The sequence below is a fragment of the Hypanus sabinus genome, chromosome 1 (assembly GCF_030144855.1).
Source record: "Hypanus sabinus isolate sHypSab1 chromosome 1, sHypSab1.hap1, whole genome shotgun sequence".
Classification (NCBI taxonomy): Eukaryota; Metazoa; Chordata; class Chondrichthyes; order Myliobatiformes; family Dasyatidae; genus Hypanus; species Hypanus sabinus.
In genome coordinates this window covers 209,515,184-209,537,898 of record NC_082706.1, presented here as the reverse complement: position 1 = coordinate 209,537,898, position 22,715 = coordinate 209,515,184, and the positions used below count along the sequence as shown (strand labels likewise).

General features: G+C 45.7%; 1 protein-coding gene across 1 annotated transcript in view; it reads right to left on the bottom strand.

Annotated features, from left to right (window-relative positions):
* Positions 1-20,161, bottom strand: part of si:dkey-22o22.2 (neural-cadherin) — a 309,750-nt gene extending 289,589 nt beyond the window's left edge. Inside the window, exon 1 of the mRNA XM_059994111.1 lies at positions 19,459-20,161. Within this exon, the coding sequence (XP_059850094.1) occupies positions 19,459-20,161 (703 nt within the window). The remainder of the gene's footprint in view (positions 1-19,458) is intronic.
* Between the last annotated feature and the right edge of the window lie 2,554 nt (positions 20,162-22,715).

Sequence of the window (22,715 nt, the reverse complement as noted above, 5' to 3'; positions counted from 1 at the left end):
ATGATTTAGATGAAGGGAGTAAAAGTAACATTAGCAAATTTGCTGATGACACAAAGCTGGGTGGCAGTGTGAAATGTCAGGAGGATGTTATGAGAATGCAGGGTGACTTGGACAGGTTGGGTGAGTGGGCAAATGTATGGCAGATGCAGTTTAATGAGGATAAATGTGAGGTTATCCACTTTGGTGGCAAGAACAGGAAGGCAGATTACTATCTAAATGGAGTCAAGTTAGGAAAAGGGGAAGTACAACGAGATCTAGGTGTTCTTGTACATCAGTCAATGAGAGCAAGCATGCAGGTACAGCAGGCAGTGAAGAAAGCTAATGGCATGTTGGCCTTTATAACAAGAGGAATTGAGTATAGGAGTAAAGAGGTCCTTCTGCAGCTGTACAGGGCCCTGGTGAGACCCCACCTGGAATATTGTGTGCAGTTTTGGTCTCCAAATTTGAGGAAGGACATTCTTGCTATTGAGGGAGTGCAGCATAGGTTCACAAGGTTAATTCCCAGAATGGCGGACTGTCATATGTTGAAAGATTGGAGTGACTGGGCTTGTATACACTGGAATTTAGAAGGATGAAAGGGGATCTGATTGAAACATATAAGATTATTAAGGGATTGGACACACTGGAGGCAGGAAACATGTTCCCGCTGATGGGTGAGTCCAGAACTAGAGGCCACAGTTTAAGAATAAGGGGTAGGCCATTTAGAACAGAGATGCAGAAAAACTTTTTCACCCAGAGAGTGGTGGATATGTGGAATGCTCTGCCCCAGAAGGCAGTGGAGGCCAAGTCTCTGGATGCATTCAAGAGAGAGTTAGATAGAGCTCTTATAGATAGTGGGGTCAAGGGATATGGGGAGAGGGCAGGTACGGGGTATTGTGTATGTTGGCCAGGGTCCTGGACTTTACGTGTTTTTTTGGGTAACAATGTGTGTTTTTTTCCCCCCCTCTCTATTTTGAACGTATGTTATGCAGCTTGGCCCCAGAGGAATGCTGCATCATTCAACTGTATCCATGCATAGGTTGAATGATAATTAAACTTGATTTGATTCATTCAGCACCTCTCCCCGTAACTGAACCCCGGCCTTCTTTACAGAAAGGCCACAGTCAGTGCTCTCGAGCTCCATCGTGCTGAGCACCAGTGCTCCCCAGGGCTGGGTGCTCAGCCTGCTGCTGACGCTTGACTGTACTGCTAGATCCAGTTCAAACCCAATCATCAAGTTCACTGATGACACAGCAATGGCTGGCCTCACAAACGATATGATATCCTCAGTGATGGGGAGGGCTCACCCGCCATGGGTAAAGCCCTCCCCATCATTGAGCTCATCTACATGGAGTGCTGTCACAGGAAAGCAGCATCCATCGTCAGGAACCCCCATCACCCAGGCCGCGCTCTCTTCTCGCTGCTCCCGTCAGGGACCCCACCACCCAGGCCGCGCTTTCTTCTCGCTGCTCCCGTCAGGGACCCCACCACCCAGGCCGTGCCCTCTTCTCGCTGCTCCCGTCAGGGACCCCACCACCCAGGCCGCGCTCTCTTCTCGCTGCTCCCGTCAGGGACCCCACCACCCAGGCCGCGCTCTCTTCTCGCTGCTCCCGTCAGGGACCCCACCACCCAGGCCGCGCTCTCTTCTCGCTGCTCCCGTCAGGGACCCCACCACCCAGGCCGCGCTCTATACTCGCTGCTCCCGTCAGGGACCCCACCACCCAGGCCGCGCTCTATACTCGCTGCTCCCGTCAGGGACCCCACCACCCAGGCCGCGCTCTCTTCTCGCTGCTCCCGTCAGGGACCCCACCACCCAGGCCATGCTCTCTTTTCACTGCTCCCGTCAGGGACCCGACCACCTAGGCCACGCTCTCTTCTCGCTGCTCCCGTCAGGGACCCCACCACCCAGGCCGCACTCTCTTTTCACTGCTATCATCAGCAAGAAGGTACAGGGGCCTCAGGACTCACACCACCAGGTTCAGGAACAGTTATTACCCTCAACCGTCAGGTTTCTGAACCAGCGTGGATAATTTATCTGAATACTAAACTGATTCCATAAATTTCACTTTCAGTGACTCTACAATATAATTTATACATGTTTATTACTTCTTAAGAAAATAGTTTGTCTTCTTTTGCACATTGGTTGTTTGACAGTCTCTGGTGGTGTGTAGATTTTCATTGAGTCTCTCGTATTCCTTTGTTCTACTGTGTACGCTCACAAGAGAACGCATGTCTGGGTGGTATATGGTGGCATATGCGTACTTTGATAATAAACTTACTTTGAACACACTGCAGGAAGCGTGGGGGGCACACACAGCATTGAATCTGACCTGTATTCACCCGATGAAGGAAATGCCCAATCAGCAGCAGTTCACTGAATGAGGTTGTTATGGACCTAGCTGTCAAAGTTTACACAAGCTAGTATGACATGGAGAGCAAGCTATTGCCTATGCAGTAGGCTCCCCCTCTCCACACAGCTAATGAATCCAAAGAAATGGCAGAGACCAATACGGTTTGGCACCAGCTACATCACAGGAGTTGCTGTCTGCTTTGAGCTCGGTGTAGGACTGTCTTAAGGTCTCCAGCTCCAGATTTTTTCCTTGGGGTTACTCCCGAAGCCTTCCCCGTGAGTGGGTGCAGCTGCAAGGCAGCGGAGGTTTGAGCTCAGAGTTTTCCTTCTCCGAGGTGAGCTGCCAACCACGGCTGATCACTCCTATCTCCCTGAAGCAACTGGTTTTAAGGCGCCAGTAACCCATCTTTGCCTCTTGTCAGTAGAACAGTTCTGCCGGAGCAAGTAGCTAAACCCCACGTGAAGGCCAGGAGCTGGACTTGCCTGTCAGAGGCAATTTGAGACGCACGCCATCGGGAGCATTTAATAGGTAGTGGGAGCTTATCCCCACCACGTCCCCCGCTATAACAGCCTTAAGGAACAAATCTCTCTACATTAAGACAATAATACAACATTGTCGATATGTTTTCTTTTCTTATTATGCATAAGCAAAGCACTTGGGACATACTTCAACATTAAAATTTCCTACGTGAGTTTGGAGTTTGTTGTTTTAACGCAGATGTTTGAGGGCCGTTTTAATTAACAACTCATTAGTATTCAAAATTTGAAAGGGATGTTGCTCTGTGAGGGATTTATTTTAATCATTTGCTTTTTGAATATGTATTTGACGAGGATTCTGTTATCAGCATGCAATCGGCGATTGTTTTCTGCATCACAGAGTGACAATTACTGATGCACAAGAACTCGGATATCTGTGGCCCTCTGTTCACTCCTACACAGAAAATTAAATTCGTAGTCTTGATTTATTATTAATGTGTTAAGATTTGGGAATACAGAGGAAATGTTTTCTCTCATCAGATGTTGGAACATAAGACTATAAAACACAGGAGCACCATTGGGCCATTCAGCCCACTGAATCTGCTCTGTCATTCCATCATGGCTGATTTATTATCTCTCTGAACCCCATTCTCCCTGTAACCTTTGATGCCCTGACTATTCAAGTACCTATCAACCTCTGCTTTAAATACCCGATGACTTGTGGCAATGAATTCCACAGATTCACTACCGTCTGGCTACAGAAATCCTCATCTGTGTTAGGGGAAGTGCCTCTATTCGGAGGCTGTGCCCTCTGGTGCTAGATTCACCCACTTTTAGAAACATCCTCTCCACATCCACTCTATCTAGTCCTCTTACCTCTTCTGACCTCCCCCTGGGTCCCCCTCCCCCTCACTTACAGTCCACTCCCCTCTTCTATCAGCTTCTTCTCCAGCTTTTATCTTTCCCTCTTTCTTCGGAACTTCAGCTCCTCACGCTTCAATACTTTTTTGACACTGATCAAAAAAGACTCTTTCGTGTCAAAGTGAAAACAGATTTCTACAAACCGGTCTAAATTAATTACAAGTATAAAACACAAAATAATGATTGCATAATTACTTACCCCCTTCAAGTCAGTATTTAATAGCTGGACCTTTAGCAACAATTGCCATCTTAAGTCTGTGTGAATTGGTCTCTATCAGATTTACACATCTGGACACTACAATTTTCCCCCCATTCTTCTTTACAAAACTGCTCAAGCTCTGTCAGTTTGCATGGGGTTCGTGAGTGAACAGCCCTTTTCAAATCCAGCCACAAATTCTCAAATGGGTTTTGGTCTGGACTCTGACTTGGCCACTCCAGGACATTAACTTTGCTGTTTTTAAGTCTTTCCTGTGTAGCTTTGGCTTTATGTTTGGGGTCATTGTCTTGCTGGAAAACAATTCTTCTCCTAAGTCACAGCTCTCTTGCAGACTGCATCAGGACACTGCACAGGTTTTCCTCTAGGATTTTCCTGTATTTTGCTGCATCCATTTTACCCTCTACCTTCACAAGCCTTCCAGACCTGCTGCAGTGAAGCATCCCCACAGCATGACGCAGCCACCACCGTGCTTCATGGTACGGATGGTGTGTTTTTGATGATGTGCGGTGTTTAATCTCCTGGCCAAAAAGCTCAGTTTTGGTTTCATCAGACCATAGAACCTTCTTCCAGCTGACTTCAGTGTCTCCCACATGCCTTCTGACAAACTCTAGCCGAGATTTCATGTGAGTTTTTTCAATAGTGGCTTTCTCTTTGTCACTCTCCCATAAAGCTGTGACTGGTGAAGCAGCTGGGCAACAGTCTCTCCCATCTCAGCCACTGAAGCTTCTAACTTCTCTAGAGTCGTCATAGGCCTCTTGGCAGCCTTCCTCACTAGTCTCCTTCTTGCACGGTCATTCAGTTTTTGAGGACAGCCTGCTCTAGGCAGATTTACAGTTGCGCCATATTCTTTCCATTTTTTGATGATTGACTTTCACTGTACACAAATCTCCTGATCCGTGCTTTTCAATAACCTTTTTGTGGCATTGCTTGGAGTGTTCTTTTGTCTTCGTGGTGTCGTTGTTGCCAGGACACTGACTCACCGGCAGTCGGAGCTTCCAGACACAGGTGTATTTTTACTACAATCAATTGCAACACCGTGACTGCACACAGGTGATCTCCATTTAACTAATTATGTGACTCCTGAAACCAACTGGCTGCACCAGTGATGATCTGGTGTGTCATATTAAAAGGGGTGAATACTTAAGTAATCAATTAATTTGTGTTTTATATTTGTAATTAATTTAGATCTCTTTGTAGAGATTTGTCTTTGCTTTGACATGATCAGTGTCAAAAAAAGTCAAACTAAATCCAAAGTAATTCAATGTTGTAAAACAATAAAACATGAAAACTTCCGGGGGGGGGGTGAATGCTTTTTATAGGACTGTGTATAAACATTGATAATAAAATTAATTTGAACTTTGAATTTTTACATTCTGTATGTCACCAAATACTACCCTGAGATTCATTTTCTTGCGGGCATTTGCAAAGAAATCCAACAGATTCAATAAAAATCTATTACACAAAGATGGACAAAAAAAGTGCATGCGGAAAATTACGAATAAAAAAACAAACACTTAATAAGTAATATTCCATATTCCAAACATTCAGTGTTTGATTCAGTAACCTGGGTGGTCTGACCTTTATAAAAAGTCTCTAACCCGTGCTGGAATGGTTATGGTGACAGCTCATCATTAAGGACCCTCAGCATCCTGGACGTGTTTTCTTCTCATTGCTACCATCAGAGAGGAGGTATTGGAGATTGAAGACACACACTCAACATATCAGGAACAGCTTCTTCCTCTCTGCCTTCAGATTTCCACTGAGGGTGGGTGAGACTAGAACTAGAAGTAATAGGTTGAGAGTAAAAGGTGAAATAGTCAAGAGGAACCTGAGGGGGATCTTTTGCGCTCAGAGGGTGGTAAGAGTGTGGAACGAGTTGCCAGTGGAAGTGGTGGATGTGGGTTCAATTGCAACATTTAAGAGAAGTTCAGATATGTACATGAATGGGAGGGGTATGGAGGGCTATGGTCCAGGTGCAGATCAATGGGACTAGACCGAATAGTTCAGCATGGACTAGATGGGCCAAAGGGATTGTTTCTGTGCTCTAGTATTTCATGACTCTAACACAGGAATTCCTTGATCGAGATTCGGCAGTCACAGTCTTTTGTCCTTTCAGCTAATCTTTTCCTTTGAAGGAGGGGGATTTATTCAGATTTTGAAGATGGCTTTTAAAACTTATGTTTTTAAATTCACGCATTGGATGAGTTTGCTTTGAATGAAATAATCAGCTCAATTACAGCTGGTTGTTTCAGTACTAATATGTTAGTGGTATGCTAGTAGCACCAACACATATAGGAGTAGAATTAGGCCTTTCAGCCCATCAAGTCTGCTCCACCATTCCATCACAACTGATTAATTATCCTTCTCAACAACATTCTCTGTAACCTTTAACACCATGACTAACCAAGAACCTGTGAACATTGAAATAGTTATCAAGAATAAAAATGTGTTGACATGAATAATAAGCTGGGAGATCAATCAGAACCCACAATCTTCATGACTACTAGCTAATTCTGGTGAACATATTCAACAGATGCTGCCTTCATGGAAAAGTACCCAAGAAAAAACAGATCATAATCCATTACTGTTCTAAAGACAAAATGCATGAATGATCTGTTGATATACTTTAATGTTACTAAGATGATTAAACTAATTTGCCAACCATTCTTGTTTCAAACTAAATTTATTATCACTGTATGAATATGTCACCATATACAACCGTGAGGTTCATTTTCACAGTAACTACAAAGAAACACAATAGAATCAATGAAAACTGCAAATAACAAAGACCGTGAAACAGTGTGCAAAAGACAATATAAAGAACAAAAACAAAATAATAATAATAAATAAGCAATGAATATCAAGAACATGAGTCAGGGAGACCTTGAAAGTGAGTCAATAGGTTGTGGAATCAGTTCAGTGTTGTTCTTCTATTGAGAAGTGGTGTTGGGCTATCCCCATGACACAGAACTAGAATAGGCCATGCAGCCTATCAAGTCTATCTCTACCATTTCATCATGTCTAACTTATCCTTCTCAGTCCTTCTCTCTGTAGCCTTTGGCACCCTGACTAATCAAGAACCTGTCAACCTCTGCTTTTAATGTACCCAATGACTTGGCCTCTATAGCCATCTGTGCCAATGAATTCCAGATTCACCATGCTCTGGCTAAAGAAATTCCTCCTCATCTGTTTTAAATTGACATCCCCCAATTCTGAGACTGTGCCCTCTCCTCCTAGACTCTCCCACCATAGGAAACATTTTCCTTACATCCACTCTATCCCGACCTTTCAACATTCCATAGGTTTCAATGAGATCCCCCTCCCCCTCCCATTCTTCTAAGCTCCAGGGAGTACAGGTCCAGGGCCATCAAACGCTCCTCATACATTAACCCCTTAGTTCCCAGAATTATTCTGGTGGACCTCCTCCAGACCATCTCCAGCACATCTTTTCTTAGACAAGGGGCCCAAAACTGCTCACAACCAATCACAACCCCTAAGGTATGCGCAAGTGCTTGTGCACACAACTTTTGCCACCCTCTACATCGAAAGTACATAATCACATTTCCTCTTCCTGGTTCTCATGCGGATAGCGTTGATAATGCGGAGTTTGCAATGATTTGTCTGCAGATTTTAGAACTGACTTGTTTAAAATGTTTTACTGAAGAAATTATTGATTCACTATGTCGAAATCCAAAGAATCAACGGTCATGAAACGCCAAAGAACTGCTAGTTCTCTTAAAGCGGAATGGCTCAGTGAAACAGTAGAAACCCCTACACAGAAAGCGCATGAGGTCAGGAAAGGGCAGCTACTACAAATATTTGGAATTGAAGTCACATACACGAGGAGTAAAATCATTACGTAACGTCTCCGTTTGAATGTGTAATGTATAGCAATTTATAATGTACAACAGGACAGTTAATATAGTGTAGAAATACAATTATATCAGCATAAATTAATCAGACTGATGGCCTAGGGGAAGAAGCCTGTTGTTCCTGGCTTTTGTGCTGCGGGACCGTTTCCCGGGTGGTAGCAGCTGGAACGGTTTGCAGTTGGTGTGACCCAGGAACCCAATGATCCTTCGGCCCCTTCTTACACACCTGTCTCTGTAAATGTCCCGAATAGTGGGAAGTTCACATCTACAGATGCGCTGGGCTGTCCTCAACGCTCTGCAGAGTCCCAGATTGAGTGAAGTACAGTTCCCATACCAGGTAGTGATGCAGCCAGTCAGGATGCTCTCAATTGTGCCCCTGTAGAAAGTTCTTAGGATTAGGGGGCCCATACCAAACTTCCTCAACTGTCTGAGGTGAAAGTGGTGCTGTTGTGCCTTTCTTACCACGCAAGCTGGTGTGTACAGACCACGTGAGGTCCTCGGTGATGTTTACGCCGAGGAATTTAAAGCCGTACACCCTCTCAACCCCAGATACATTTATGTCAATTATGTACCATACAGAAACAGGTATTATCTACGTGTATTGGCGCGATGCAAAAGTTCATGGAGAATTCACAAGTGGGAAGAAGTGGAGTGATTTTGGGAAGCTTGACTTTTAAAGCGTCATTTAGCAATCAAATCACATATGGACTGCGCGCAGAAGCTCCAGCGAGAAAATCCTTCATTACCCGCTGCAGGCCTGCTGCACATGTTCTGTGACAGAAGTCAAACCCAGAGGAAATCAAAGTTCTTATCAACAGTGTTTTGCTAGCTGTTAAAACGAATACCTCTATATTTAAAATTCAGCGTGCACATATTGTTGTCACTGGACAAAAATATTGCACAGCACAAGATTTTTGTGCAAACTGGTCATTGCAAATTCGAGGGAGCATTGCTCTCAAACCGTGGTGTGGTTTGACCAGAGCCTAATAAAGCTTCAGCATTTATCTGACCAACAGCTTAAAGTAAAGCCGCGTGAACCGGTTAATGTCTTCGTGTATTTGCTGTGTAGTCGTGGAGCAAGCGCTTTCAAAAGTGTCACTTGGCTGGGAAGAAAAGAGACAGATTTCCATTTAATGAACTGGAGACTGGGATTCATTTCCGAGTTGAGATTTATTCAGACGCCGGACACCCCGGGCGTGCAAACGGTGTAGGCTTTTCACCATTCGTGTCAATCCACTCTGCTCTCATGCTGATACCTTACTTTTCGCAATTAAATGCCCATTAATCTGACCTTCACTGGTATCTTGAAAGACTGGTCTGTAAAAAACATTAGGAGTGAACTCTTCCCTTCGTCGTTTTGATGTTGCCGCGGTTATCTAATCTCTATCCACGACAGAGCCAGGCGCTCGGCTGAATTCACAAGCATACTACAAGCGAACTTAATCAATCGCTTGGTTTTTAGTCACATATTAAATATTAGCACTTTCACACGCTCCGGTTTGTGAATATTCCCCACAAACGGGATTTACTGTGTGGTGCGGTGACAAATGCCCAGGAAAACAAAGCAAATATCGCCACATGTTGCCAAATGGAATCATCTACAAAACCGCAGGACAAAGTACAAAACGTTCACAAAGTGAGTGTATTATCAATGATTCGCTTTCTCGCCGACGTGGTCAATAAATCTATAGAACAGGATCAATGAAAGATCAACCAGACTGCAGTAGACACAAACTGTGCAAATACGAATATAAATAATTAGCAATAAATAACCAGAACATCAGATAACAAGATAGAGACCTTGAAGTGAGATCATTGGTTGTGGATAGAGAAACAGACCATTCGATCCATCCTTCAGCGCTGATTTATTAACCCTTTCAGCGCCATTCTCCTGTCTTTTCCCCGTAATCTTTGACGCCCTGACTATTTAAGAATATTTCAATCTCTGCTTTAAATACACCCAATGATCTGGCCTCCACAGTCATACCTGGCAACGAATTCCACAGCTTCACCACCCTCTGGCTACAGAAATTTCTCCTCACCTCCGTTCTAAGTGGACATCGTTCTATTCTGGGGCTGTGTTCTCTGGTCCCAGACTCGCCCGTAGGAAACTGCGAGAAGAGTGTTCCAGTTGTAAAGACAGTTGTGACTACAGACGGTATTCGGAAATAGCCTGCGCAAGCAGCTCCGTCAACCTGCTGGAGAGTTTCCAGCCTTTTGGGTTTACACTTGGAAAGTTTTGCTGTTTCATCCGCAATGTTTAGAAATAATTTCATATTTATCAAATTCAAAAAAGAGCTGAGGATATATTTAGAACCAGCGTGGATAACTCCACTCACCTCAGTTCAACTCTGAACAGAGTCCACGATCAACAAATTCACTTTCAACAATTCTACAACTCATTTTCTCAGCGTGTGTGCGCGCGTGTGTGAGAGAGAGTATGTGTGTGTGTATGAGTGAGTGAGTGTGTGTGTGTGTGAGAGTGAGAGTGAGTGAGTGTGTGTGTGTGTGAGAGTGAGAGTGAGTGAGTGTGTGTGAGTGAGTGTGTGTGTGTGAGTGAGTGTGTGTGTGTGTGAGAGTGAGAGTGAGTGAGTGTGTGTGTGTGAGTGAGTGTGTATGAGTGAGTGAGTGTGTGTGTGTGAGTGAGTGTGTGTATGAGTGAGTGAGTGTGTGAGAGTGAGTGAGTGTGTGTGTGTGAGTGAGTGTGTATGAGTGAGTGAGTGTGTGTGTGTGAGTGAGTGTGTGTATGAGTGAGTGAGTGTGTGTGTGTGAGTGAGTGTGCGTGTATGAGTGAGTGAGTGTGTGTGTGTATGTGTATGAGTGAGTGAGTGTGTATATGAGTGAGTGAGTGAGTGAGTGAGTGAGTGTGAGTGTATATGAGTGAGTGAGTGTGTATATGAGTGAGTGAGTGAGTGAGTGTGAGTGTGTGTGTGTTCTGTAATAGAATACATTATATATAAATTTCTATATTTCTGGACAATAGTAATAGAAGTGGCAAACCTGAATGACAGGAACATCAGGAAGAGAGAACATGAGAAGCTGGAGAAATACCGGAACTTGAGAGAGTGGATAGAGAAGATGTGGAAGGAAGGTTAAAACCAGAGTATTCCTGGTGGTGATATGAACACTGGGAGCTGTGACACCTGGACTGGGAGAGTGGCTCCAACAATTCCCGGGAACAACATCTGAGGTCTCAGTCCGGATGAGTACACTACTAGGAACAGCAAGGATACTGTGCCGAACCTCAGGCTCCCGGGCCTCTGGTAGAGGACACGAGATGCGGGGAAAAATACACACCACCCCTAAGGGGTGAGAGAAAATATATATATATATTTATATATCCACACCAGAGCAAATTCCTAGCACATATTTGGCAAATAAAGTTGATCCCTGAATTTGTATTTGCACTATTTGTTTTCATTTATACATCGGCGGTTTGTCAGTCTTTATTTATGTCTAGTTTTTCTATACATAATTTTCAATAAAATAGTAATTCTTCATGATAATTGAATTGTATTTCATGCCTCTTCTCATTGCTCCATCAGAAAAAAGGTACAGGACATTAAAGACCCATACTCACCTGTTTTTCGGAACAGCTTCTTTCCCTCCGCCATGGGATTTCTGAATGGAAAATGAACCCATCGACACTATTTTGCTCCCTTTTTGCACTGCTTACTTATTTTTTATGTCTCTTATTGTAACTTGTAGTAATTTTTGTGTCTTGCACTGTAAGGCTACTGCAAAACAACAAGTTTCATGATAGAGGGCTGTAGTTTGGATGTAGGCTGATGGGATTAGGCAGAACGACAGACCGGCATGGACCAGATGGGCCGAAGGGCCTGTTTCTGTGCTGTAGTGCTCTATGATTCTAAGTAAGTTGTTTAGATATCATGAATGATTGAAAAATGGAGGGGTTAAATGGAACGTTAAAGGTCAGCACAACATTGTGGGCTGGCTGAAGGGTCTGTGCTGTACTGCCCCCTCTGACCCCTGGTCCTCACTCCACCTTTTGCAAGCACCCGCAGTATCAATGTACTCTCTTTGAACTTCAGTAAGTGTTATAATGTTGGGAAAACAACTGCCAATTTTCACACTGTATAACTTTACAAAGAGAAATGGCCAAATAAACTAGAAATGTAGCTATGTGCTAAAGTAATTATTTGCCAGGATGTCCCTTTCTGCTTTTCTGAAAATTATATCAAAGAAACACATAAATGTAAATACTGCCTAGGTTTAGAACTTCAATCAAAATGTGGCATTTCTGCGATTCTCCCGCAGTGCAGTGGTGTACCATGGCAAGCATGCTGACTGGTTGCATCATTGTCTGGTATGGAGAGGGAGGGGCCACTGTGCCAAATCGGGACAAGCTGCAGAAAGTTGTAAACTCAGCCAGCTCCATCATGGCCACTAACTTCACTACCACTGGGGACATCTTCAAAAGGCGATGTCTGAAAAAGGCAGCATCCTTCATTAAGGGCCTCACCATCAAGGACATGCCCTCTTCTCATTTCTACCATCAAGGAGGAAGCATAGAAGCCTGAAGACACACACCCAAGGTTTCAGGAACAGTTTTGTGCTCTCCAGCAACAGATTTCTGAATGGGTAGTGAACTACCTCACTATTTCTGCACTTATTTGGGTCCTGATGAAGGGTCTTGGCCCAAAACGCCGACTGTTTACTCTTTTCCATAGATACTGCCCGACCCACTGGTCCTGCAGCATTTTGTGTGGGTTGTTCAGGATTTCCAGCATCTGCACAATCTCTTGTGTTTATTTTGTTCATATGGCTTATTGTACTTCATAGAATTTTTAATGCATTGTGTGGTACGCTGTTTCAAAACAATGAATTTCATGATAACCTTGTTCTGATTCCAAATCTTGCTTAACTCATTGAGGTGGCCAAACATCCAACAGAGGTAAAAGAGCTACCAATAGTGTTCCTGCCAACATCTCAGCTGCTTTATACAAATATATGATGCTTAATACCACTCGCTTTGGGCCGATGGGGCTCATCAGTCATGGTTGGCACTTCACTGAGGAGTAAGAAAACCCTGATCTCAAACGTCTGCAACCCAATCATGGGGAAGGCTTCGGGAGTAAACCCTGAGGAAAAATCCAGAGCTGTAGTCCCTGAGGCAGTCCTATGTTGAGTTCAACACTCCTGCAATACCACCTGTGCCAACTGTATCGGCCCCTGCCGTTCCTTTGGAGTCATCAGCTGTGTGGAGAGGGGAAAGCTGGTGTCTGGGCAGCAGCTTGCTCTCTATACTGTACTGCCCTGGCTTGTGTAAACAGCTAGGATGCTACATCCATGGTCAGCCCTGATCAATAGAGAACCTACAATAACACATACATCAGGTGTCAATGAGCACTTCATATGGGACAAATGCCCCTAGTGAAACCTCGACCCAAATCAGTGAGATAACATCAGAGAATCAACATGTATTCTAGATATCCACAAAGGCAGAAGCTATACAGCAACAAAATGACCTCAAGACATAGGAGCAGAATTAGGCCACTTGGCCCATCAGATCTTCATCATTCCATCATGGCTGAACTATTATCCCCATCAACCCCATTCTCCTGCCTTCTCCCCATAACTGAGTAATCCAGAACCATACCACCCAGGCCATGCTCTCTTTTTGCATCAGGAAGAAGGTACAGGATCCTCAGGACCCACACCACCAGGTTCAGGAACAGTTATTACCCCTCAACCATCAGGCTCTTAAACCAAAGGAAATAACTTCACTTGCCCCATCACTGATATGGTCCCACAATCAATGGACTCACTCTTCATCTCATATTCTCTGTATTTATTTATTACTATTACTTTTTCTGTTCTTGTATTTGCAGAGTTTGCTGTCTTCTGCACTCTGGTTGAATGCCCAAGTTTGATAGTCTTCCATTGCTTTTTGTATGGTTATTATTCTATATATTTATTGAGTATGCCAACAAGAAAATGAATCTCAGGGTTGTATATGACAACATATATATATATTTTGATAATAAAATTCACTTTGAACCTAGCAAATTCTGCCTTAAGTATACCCAATAACTTGGATTTATGCTAATATGAGCAGGCATAATTTTAAGGTGATTGGAGAAAATATAGTGGGGATCTTAGAGGCAAGTTTTTCTCCCCAAAGTGAATGGCGTGTACACTGATGCCCTGTGCCGGGGTGGTAGTAGGGGCAATTACATTAGGGACATTTAAGAAACTCTCAGATAGGCAAATGGATAATAGAAAAGTAGAGGTTATGTAGAGGGAAGGTTAGATTGATCTTATGAGTACAGTAGGTTAAAAAGTCAACACAAGATCGAGGGCTGAAGGGTCTGTACTGTACTGTAATGTTCAACATTCTATGTTCTAATCTTGTCCTGAAATACTAAAGATCCATGAGAAAACTGTGGAAATAAAGTGGATTGTTTCCTACATCTCAGGAGGCACCCATCGTTGAAGACAGACATCAGAAACAAGACACACCATCACTTTCTGAGCAGCAGATTGGTTTCTGGCCATTTGAGGAAAAGAGTATTTGAATATTAAGACTGATCTATGAGGCAATATTTGTCCCTGTTATCCTGAATACTCTTGCAGCCAATGTTCTCAGCACTGAAAACTAATTCACTTCAACTGCCTCCAATGGACAGATTAGGGACAAAGCCCATAGTCTTCCACATAGCTGAGAAATTGTTCTCATGTACACTCAATGGGCACTGAGCACATGTTCATGATTTTAAGACCATAAGACATTAGCAGAATTATGCCATTTGGCACATCATCCCTGCCAGCAGCTCCTTCCAAGCCGAACTTAATCATATGGTGATCACTGCCTCCTAAGTGTTCCTTTACCTTAAGCTCACTCATCACCTCTGGCTCATTACATGACACCCCATCCAGTATAGCTGATCCCCCTAGTAGGCTCAACAACAAAGTTCTCTAAAAAGCCATTTCATAGGCGTTTAACAAACTCACTCTCTTGAGGGAGGAATTTCTTCCCTCAGAAGGTAGTGAGAGTGTGGAATGAGCTGCCAGAGCAAGTGGTGGATGTGGGTTAAATTTCAACATTTAACAGAAGTTTGGATAGGTACTTGGATGGGAGAGGTATGGAGGGCTATGGCCCCAGTGCAGGTTGATGGGTCTAGGCAGAATAATAATATAGGCTCTGACTAGATGGGCTGAAGGGCTCTATCAGTCATCTCAGAACCAAAAGAATATGGTGGAGCAGACTTGTTAGGCTCCTATGTCTTATGGAATTGAAATGTACACAAGTGACACTCAATCCTGAAGACCTGACTAAGAAGATTTAATCTGAACGAATTCTCACTAAATTGCCAAATATTGATATTATTTACATTTGCTGCTCTTAACCCTGCTTCTAGAGGGACCACAGTCAAATAGCATTTAGTGCGATGTTAATACAGCTTGGCCGTTCTGGAGTTCAGAGTTGAAATCTGACATCGTCTGTAAGGAGTCTGCACGTCCTCCCCATGGAATACGTGGTTTTCCCTGAATCCTCTAGTTGTCTCCCACAGGTCAAAGACATTCCGGGTAGGTTAATTGGTCATTGTAAATTGTCGAACAATTATGTTAGGGTTGATCAGTGATGTGATATTGCTGGGGTGGCATGGCTTGAAGAGATGGAAAGGCCTATTCCTCATTGTATTGCTAAATAAATAGATGTGATTTCTACTAAGTGAAATGTCTCAGGTGTCAGGAAATGTAGAGGAGGCCCAGACACAGAGCAGCAGAGATGATTCAGCTATGAACAATGGCTTCAATAGCAGGTGCAAAATAGCAAGACATGAGCGGTCACAAAACCAGAGAGAACCAAAGCTAAACACAACAGAGAACAAGGTAAACTTTAGACTGGGAGAGTGCAGGCTAGAAGCATCTGGTCAAGGGCAGCTAGCTCAATGAGTGAACAAGGTCTGTGGGTGAGAACTGGGTTTAAATAGGCTGCAGGTCTGGTGACGAGTCTGGTATGAGAGGCAGGTGGAGACTGTGAGGTGTCAGGGGGAAGCAGGCCCAATAACAGAACTATACAGTACAGCTATGCTGGGGCAGGAGACCCGGCAGCAAGAAGTTCCACACAACAAGAATGGCTACTTCTCTTCAACTATAAGAACATAAAACACTCCAGCACAGTACAGGCCCTCAGCCCACAGTGTCGTTCCAGCCTTTTATCATGTTCTTAAAAACAATCTAACACTTCCCTCACACATAGCATCTCTTTTTTTTATATCATCCATGTGCCTATTTAGGAGCCTCTTAAAAGTCCCTCTCTGCTGCCTTGCAGCCTTACCCACCATGGGAAAGTCTTCGAGAGTAAACCCCAAGGAAGAAACCCGGAGCCGGTGTCCCTAAGGTAGTTTAATGTTTACAACTTCACTCTGGCAACCTCTGCGATGACTCAGGTGCCAAGCTGCATCGGTGCTTACCCTTCCCTTGGCCTACATCAGTGACGTGGAGAGGGGGAGCCCGTTGCTTGGGCAACAGCTGGTTCTTCAAACCTTCCCACCCAGGCTTGTGCCCTGGAGAGGACACAGTCCACCAGAGGTGAAAACCCATGATCCCCTGGGATCGATGGCTGGCTACTAATGTATCTGCCTCTACCTGGCAGTGAATTCCACGCACCCACCACTCGCTGTGTAGAGCAAAGCTTACCTCTGACATTTCCACAGAACACTACAGCACAATACAGGCCCTTCAACCCTCCATGTTGTGCCGACCCATATAATCCTTTAAAAAAAGTACTAAACCCACACTACTTCATAACCCTCCATTTTTCTTTCATCCATGTGCCTGTCCAAGAGGCTTTTAAATACCCCTAATATTTTAGCCTCCACCACCATCCCTGGCAAGTCATTCCAGGCACTCACAACCCTCTGTATAAAAACTTACCCCTGATGTCTCCCCTAAACTTCCCTCCCTTAATTTTGTGCATATGCCCTCTGGTGTTTGCTATTGGTGCCCTGGGAAACAGGTACTGACTATCCACCCTATCTATGCCTCTCATAATCTTGTAGATCTCTATCAAGTCCCCTGTCATTCTTCTACACTCCAAAGAGAAAAGTCCCAGCTCTGCTAACCTTGTTTCATATGACTTGTTCTCCAAACCAGGCAACATCCTGGTAAATCTCCTCTGCACCCTCTCCATAGCTTCCACATCCTTCCTATAATGAGGTGACCAGAACTGAACACAATACTTCAAGTGCGGTCTCAGCAGAGATTTGTAGAGTTGCAAAATGACCTCTCTACTCTTGAACTCAATCCCCCTGTTAATGAAGTCTAGTATCCCATAGGCCTTCTTAACTACCCTATCAACCTGTGCAGTGACCTTGAGGGATGTATGGATTTGAACCCCAAGGTCCCTTTGTTCATCCACACTCTTAAGTAACCGACCATTAATCCTGTACTCAGTCTTCTGGTTTGTCCTTCCAAAATGCATCACCTCACACTTGTCCGGATTGAACTCCATCTGCCATTTTTCTACCCAACTCTGCAGCCTGTCTATATCCTCTTGTAACCTTCCACCACCTACAGCTCCATCCACAACTCCTCCAATCTTCGTGTCATCCGCAAACTTACTCACCCATCCTTCCGCCTCTACATCCAGGTCATTTACAAAAATCACAAATAGCAGGGGTCCCAGGACAGATCCCTGCGGCACTCCACTAGTCACCCACCTCCAGGCAGAATACTTTCCTTCCACAACTACCCTCTGCTTTCTTCCTTTAAGCCAATTTTTCATCCAAACAGCCAAAGTTCCACTTATCCCATGCCTCATGACTTTCTGGATGAGTCTCTCGTGAGGGACCTTATCAAATGCTTTCCCCAACACTTTCCTCCGATTACCCTAAAATAATGCCCCGATATTAGTCATTTTCACACTGTCCACTCGATCTATGCCTCTCATCATTTTGTACACCTCTATCAATTCACCTCTCATCATCCTTCACTACAATGAAAAAAGCACTAGCTCACTCAACCTATCCTCATAAGGCTCGCTCTCTAATCCAGACAGCATCCTGGTAAATCTTGAGCCAACCGCGAAACCCTAATCACCGCTGCATCGTGGCCGCTCTAATCACTTTACACAAAGATTCATTTGTTGTTGTTCTAATTTGGTTTTTCATTGTAAATACTGTCTTTATTTTTTTAAATTTTTCTCTGCGATTGTTACTTATCCGATACTATGTGCCCCTTCTGTCTGCAAAAGCAACTCCGATGTCATGCGGGTGCCCGACGCCCGTCTCGCCAGGCAGATCCTTTACCCCCAGTTGAAGATCAGCGAGCCCCTGGTGGGCAATAACATCAAAATCAGCCTGAAGAAATTCAACACTACATCTAAAAGCCGGGGAAACATTGCAGTCGCTGGAGGAAATCTGTTCGAGGGGGAGCTGCGCTACATGAGAGCGACCTCCTCTGGGCCGAGAGCACAAGCTGCTCACGGAGGAATTGGACAGCCGAACGACCCGGCCACTAACTACCACCATCGTTTACTCTTGTCCACACCGCAGCGCACCCCGGATCGGCCTCTAGATCCTCATGCTGAGGAGAACAAACTCGACTCGAATGGTTACATTACATAGCACATCGGCACAAAACACACAAAATGCTGCAGGAGCTCAGAGTAAAGAGTCGACTTTTCGGGTCGAGACCGTTCATCAGGACGAGAGGGCAAGGGGAAAGACAGCTGGATCAGGTGGTAGAGGGAGGGGAAGCAGGGTAGTTCGGAGGTGATAGGTGGAGCGGAACGCTGGAGGTCTTGAGCGACACACACCAAACGCTGGAGGATCTCAGCAAGTCATTCAGCGCCTGTGGAAATTTCAACCGTCAACGTTTCGGATCGAAACCCATCATCCATAGATGCTGCCTGACCTGCTGAGCTCCTCCGGCATTGAGAGTGTTGTCTTGGATTTCCAGCATCTGCAGATTTTCCTCGTGTTCATTGCTGCTGTGCATACGTGTACTTGTGCAGGACTTTCCAACTGAGCCGGCACCATTTCCCTCGCTGGGTCCCAGTACCTGCCCAAATCTGCTTTCAACCTGAATTCACTGCGCTGTTAACCACTTCACAATTGGTAACTATTCAACAACTTTCCCAATCGGAAATTTTTCATTCCGCATCTAACGTCCCAATTCGGGAATTCGCTCATAATTTTCTCCTGAAACACTCGGTAAACCCCACAGGTCTTTGGTTAAAACTCCGAATATCTGCTGTTTTTTTCTTGTATCTGCAACTTTGGTGTATGGAGGCGTTTTCTTAAAAATAAACTTGCGGGACTACAACGCTACCGCGTCAGAATGGAACTGATTCTTGCCAACACGGAGTTAAACTGTTCTGTTGGCAACGGATCCCGTCTGTCAAATCCTGCAGACTCAACAAAGCTAAACACTTCAATACCGCGAAGTCAATCGTGTGAGTAGCGAATGTGTCCGTATCTGTGTGGCGGCGAGAGTGTGCGCCCGTGGTGAGTGTGTGAGAGAGAGAAATATGTGTGGTGTGTCTGTATGAATGTATGTGCGCATGGTGAAGGGGCGTGTGTCGATGTACATATAGTATATATACGTCTGTACATATGCGCAGTGAGTGTGTCTATGCGTGTATATTAGTGTCTATGTGTCGTGTCGCTCACCTCTCGCACTGTTCACTCGAACGGTGATGCGGACGGGCGACCTGTCGCGCAACCCCTTGGCCAGGTAAACTTTGCCGGAGTGCCGCTCCACTTGTACCGGTGAGTCCGCCGGGGACAACACCTCAAACCACCGTCCTTCGAACCTGCCGTCGGGCACTGTGTAGATGACGCTCCCGACCCTGTGCTGCTCCGACACGGTCACCGAGTAAAACTTCTCATCCGGTGCCGAACGAGCGGCTCTCTGAGCCGGGACCGGGGTTGCCGTCGCCCCGTCCCGGCCGTTCACACTCGGCGGGACGGGCTCCACGTCCGACCCGCGGTCCACCTCCTCCGCGTTCTGATCGGTGAGCCGAGGGTCAGCAGGGCGGCGACCGCTCCTGCTCGCCTTCCCTCGGTCGGTGGCGGTCATGTCCGCAGCAGTCGGGCCGGGCTCGGGCTTTCCAGCGCTGTTGGACGGAGAGACGCGTAGGGACAGCCCGGGGTCCGGGCGCAGGAGCCAGACTCCGGGTGGCTGAAGTGGACTGACCCTGTCGCCCCTCCCCGGGCTACTGGCCGCTGAATTCCCAGACACGTGGCCGACAACCGCCGGGTTACTCCGGGAGGAACCCGGCACACGCACTGCCACGGCGAGAAGCCACAGAAGCGGGAAGAGTGAGGCGGCAGACCCGAGACAACGGTACCGGGCACCGGTACAGGCATACATGATCCGTCCCCACCGCTGCTCGCTAATTCTGTTCCTGAGCGAAGACAAGTCCCGCAGTTAGCAACTTCAGAACCAGAAGCCCCGGGACTACTGCCTGGTCCAGGAATCAGCCCCCGAAACCGGTCCGCAACGCGAAAGCAGACGATGTGCGAGGCGCCTCCGATCTCCGGCCCTTCCCTCTTCGCAGCCAGGTCTAACCCCACCCACCCAGGCTTCCATCAATGGGAGCGTCGCAGAGCCGGGGAGGGGGTGGGAATCTTCTCTCGGATGAGAGCCGCTAAACGGTCCTTCATGCTGTGGTTTAACTCATCTCCGCGCCGCTCAACTGCATTCGCAAAACCTCTCAATAATCATCCACCTGACCCATGAGATGGGTGTACAAGATGATCAGAAGCATAGACAGAATGTAACTCTTACCCTGGGGAGAAATAGCCAAAATTTTAAGGTGATTGGAGGAAAGTGTGAGGGGGTGGCAGAGGGAGATATTTTTTACACAGAGAGTGCTGGGCGTATGGAACAAACTGCCTGGAGTGATTAAGGGCAGATACATTAGGGACATTTAAAAATCTCTTAGATAAGCACGGAGGCCATGCAGGAGGGGAGGGTCACATTGATCTTAGAGTACGTTAAAAGGTCGGCACATCATGGGCCGAAGGGTATGTGGTATTATATTTGGATATAGCCAAACAACAAAACACTTAGTTTATAAATTATGGAAAACACAAGCCGCCCATAAAGCAACGATTTCACTGAACGATTACACGTGCCTTCCTACTGAAAGAATATTCGGACCATCATCTGTTGCCGCCAACTCAAGCCCTGCAACAAAACACTAATAGTCGTTATTCATATAGATTTGTCATGTCACCAAAGAAACTTATAGCATTCTAACCGGCTGCATCACCGTCTGGCATGGAGGGGCCACTGCACAGGATCGGGGGTGGGGAAGCTACAGAAAGTTGTAAATTCAGCCAGATCCATCATGGACACCAGCCTCCCTCGCTTCAAAGGGCGGCATCCATCATTCAGGACCCCATCACGCAGGACATGCCCTCTTCTCACTGCTACCATCAGGGAAGCCCAGAAGATACACACGAAGGGTCTCGGCTCGAAACGTCGACTGCTCATTTCAACGGATGCTGCCCGACCTGCTGAGTCCCTCTTGCTTGTTTGTACGCACACAGTTCTTTCGCCTCCTCCATCAGATTTCTGAATGGGCATCGAACCCATGCGCACGACACACAGCATCTGCAGATTCCGTGTATCCTAACTCGCTATTTATATTTTGCTCTCTTTTTGCACTATTTAATCTTATTTTATTGTTATGTATGATTCTTATTGTAATTTATAGTTTTGATTGTGTTGTTTTGTACTGCCGCAAACAATAAATTTCACGACATACGTATTCCGGTAATAATTAAATTTGATTCAGATTCAATACTCACATCAACCTATTTCCTGAGTCTCCATCGCCAGTAACTTTAAATTAATTTATGTAAAGCACAATAGGAGCACACAAACACACACACGCACAGCTGGAGGAACCCAGCCGGAAGGGAATGCGGTCTCCACAGATTCCCCACCTGACCTGCTGGGTTCCTCCAGCAGTTTCTCTGTGTCTCAAAGCAATATTCGCGGATCGCATAGGGATGCTTTTTCAAGCAAGAAAGTATTCAGACAATCGGTTTCTCCCCCTAAACAAGAGATTCTGTAGATGCTGGAAATCTAGAGTAACACACAAAAAACTGGAGGAGCTGAGGAAGCATCTATGGGGAGGACTTTTCTTTAAGTTCAGAGGGTAAGGTCCGAATAGGAGAGAGTAGACGGTTGGAGATAGGAAGAGCCAGAGCGGGCAGAAGACCAGAGTGGAATGTCCAAGAAGAAGAGGAAGGTAGAGGAAGAAGGGGTGGGGAATTCTTGCCAGAGAAGTGGGCTCGCAGACGGGGGTGCCAGAAGAGCTTGGCGTCGTTGGGGACGCGCGACTCTCTGAAGTGTGGGCGCAACGGGACCTTGCTGAGGACAGAGGAAGGGTCTCGGTCCGAACGTCGACTCATTTCTTTCAATTGATCTATGAGAGGCTGTATTGAGTGCAGGTTGCTATGTTGAAGACGTTGGTGAGACCCAATTTGGAGCATTGTGTGCAGTTCCGGGCACCAACCTACGGGAAAGATGTAAATAAGATTGTAGTGAAAATTTACCAGGATGTTGCTGGGACTGGAGGACCTCAGTTACCGGGAAAGGTTGGACAGGTGAGGAGCTTTATCCCATGGAACGTAGGAGAATGAGGGGTACAGACACGAGAAATTCAGGCAAGCGTTTTCCTCTGAGGTTAGGTGAGACTAGAACTAAAGGTCATGGGTTAAGCATGTTTCAGGTGAACGTGAGGAGGAACGTCTCTTGGGTGAGAGTGTGGAACAAGCTGCCAGCAGAAGTAGTGGATGCAGGTTTGATTTCAATATTTAAGATAAACTTGGATAGGCACATGGATGGGAGAGGCATGGTGGGCGGGCTATGGTCTGGGTGAAGGTCAATGGGGTCAAATCGGCTGAGGGCC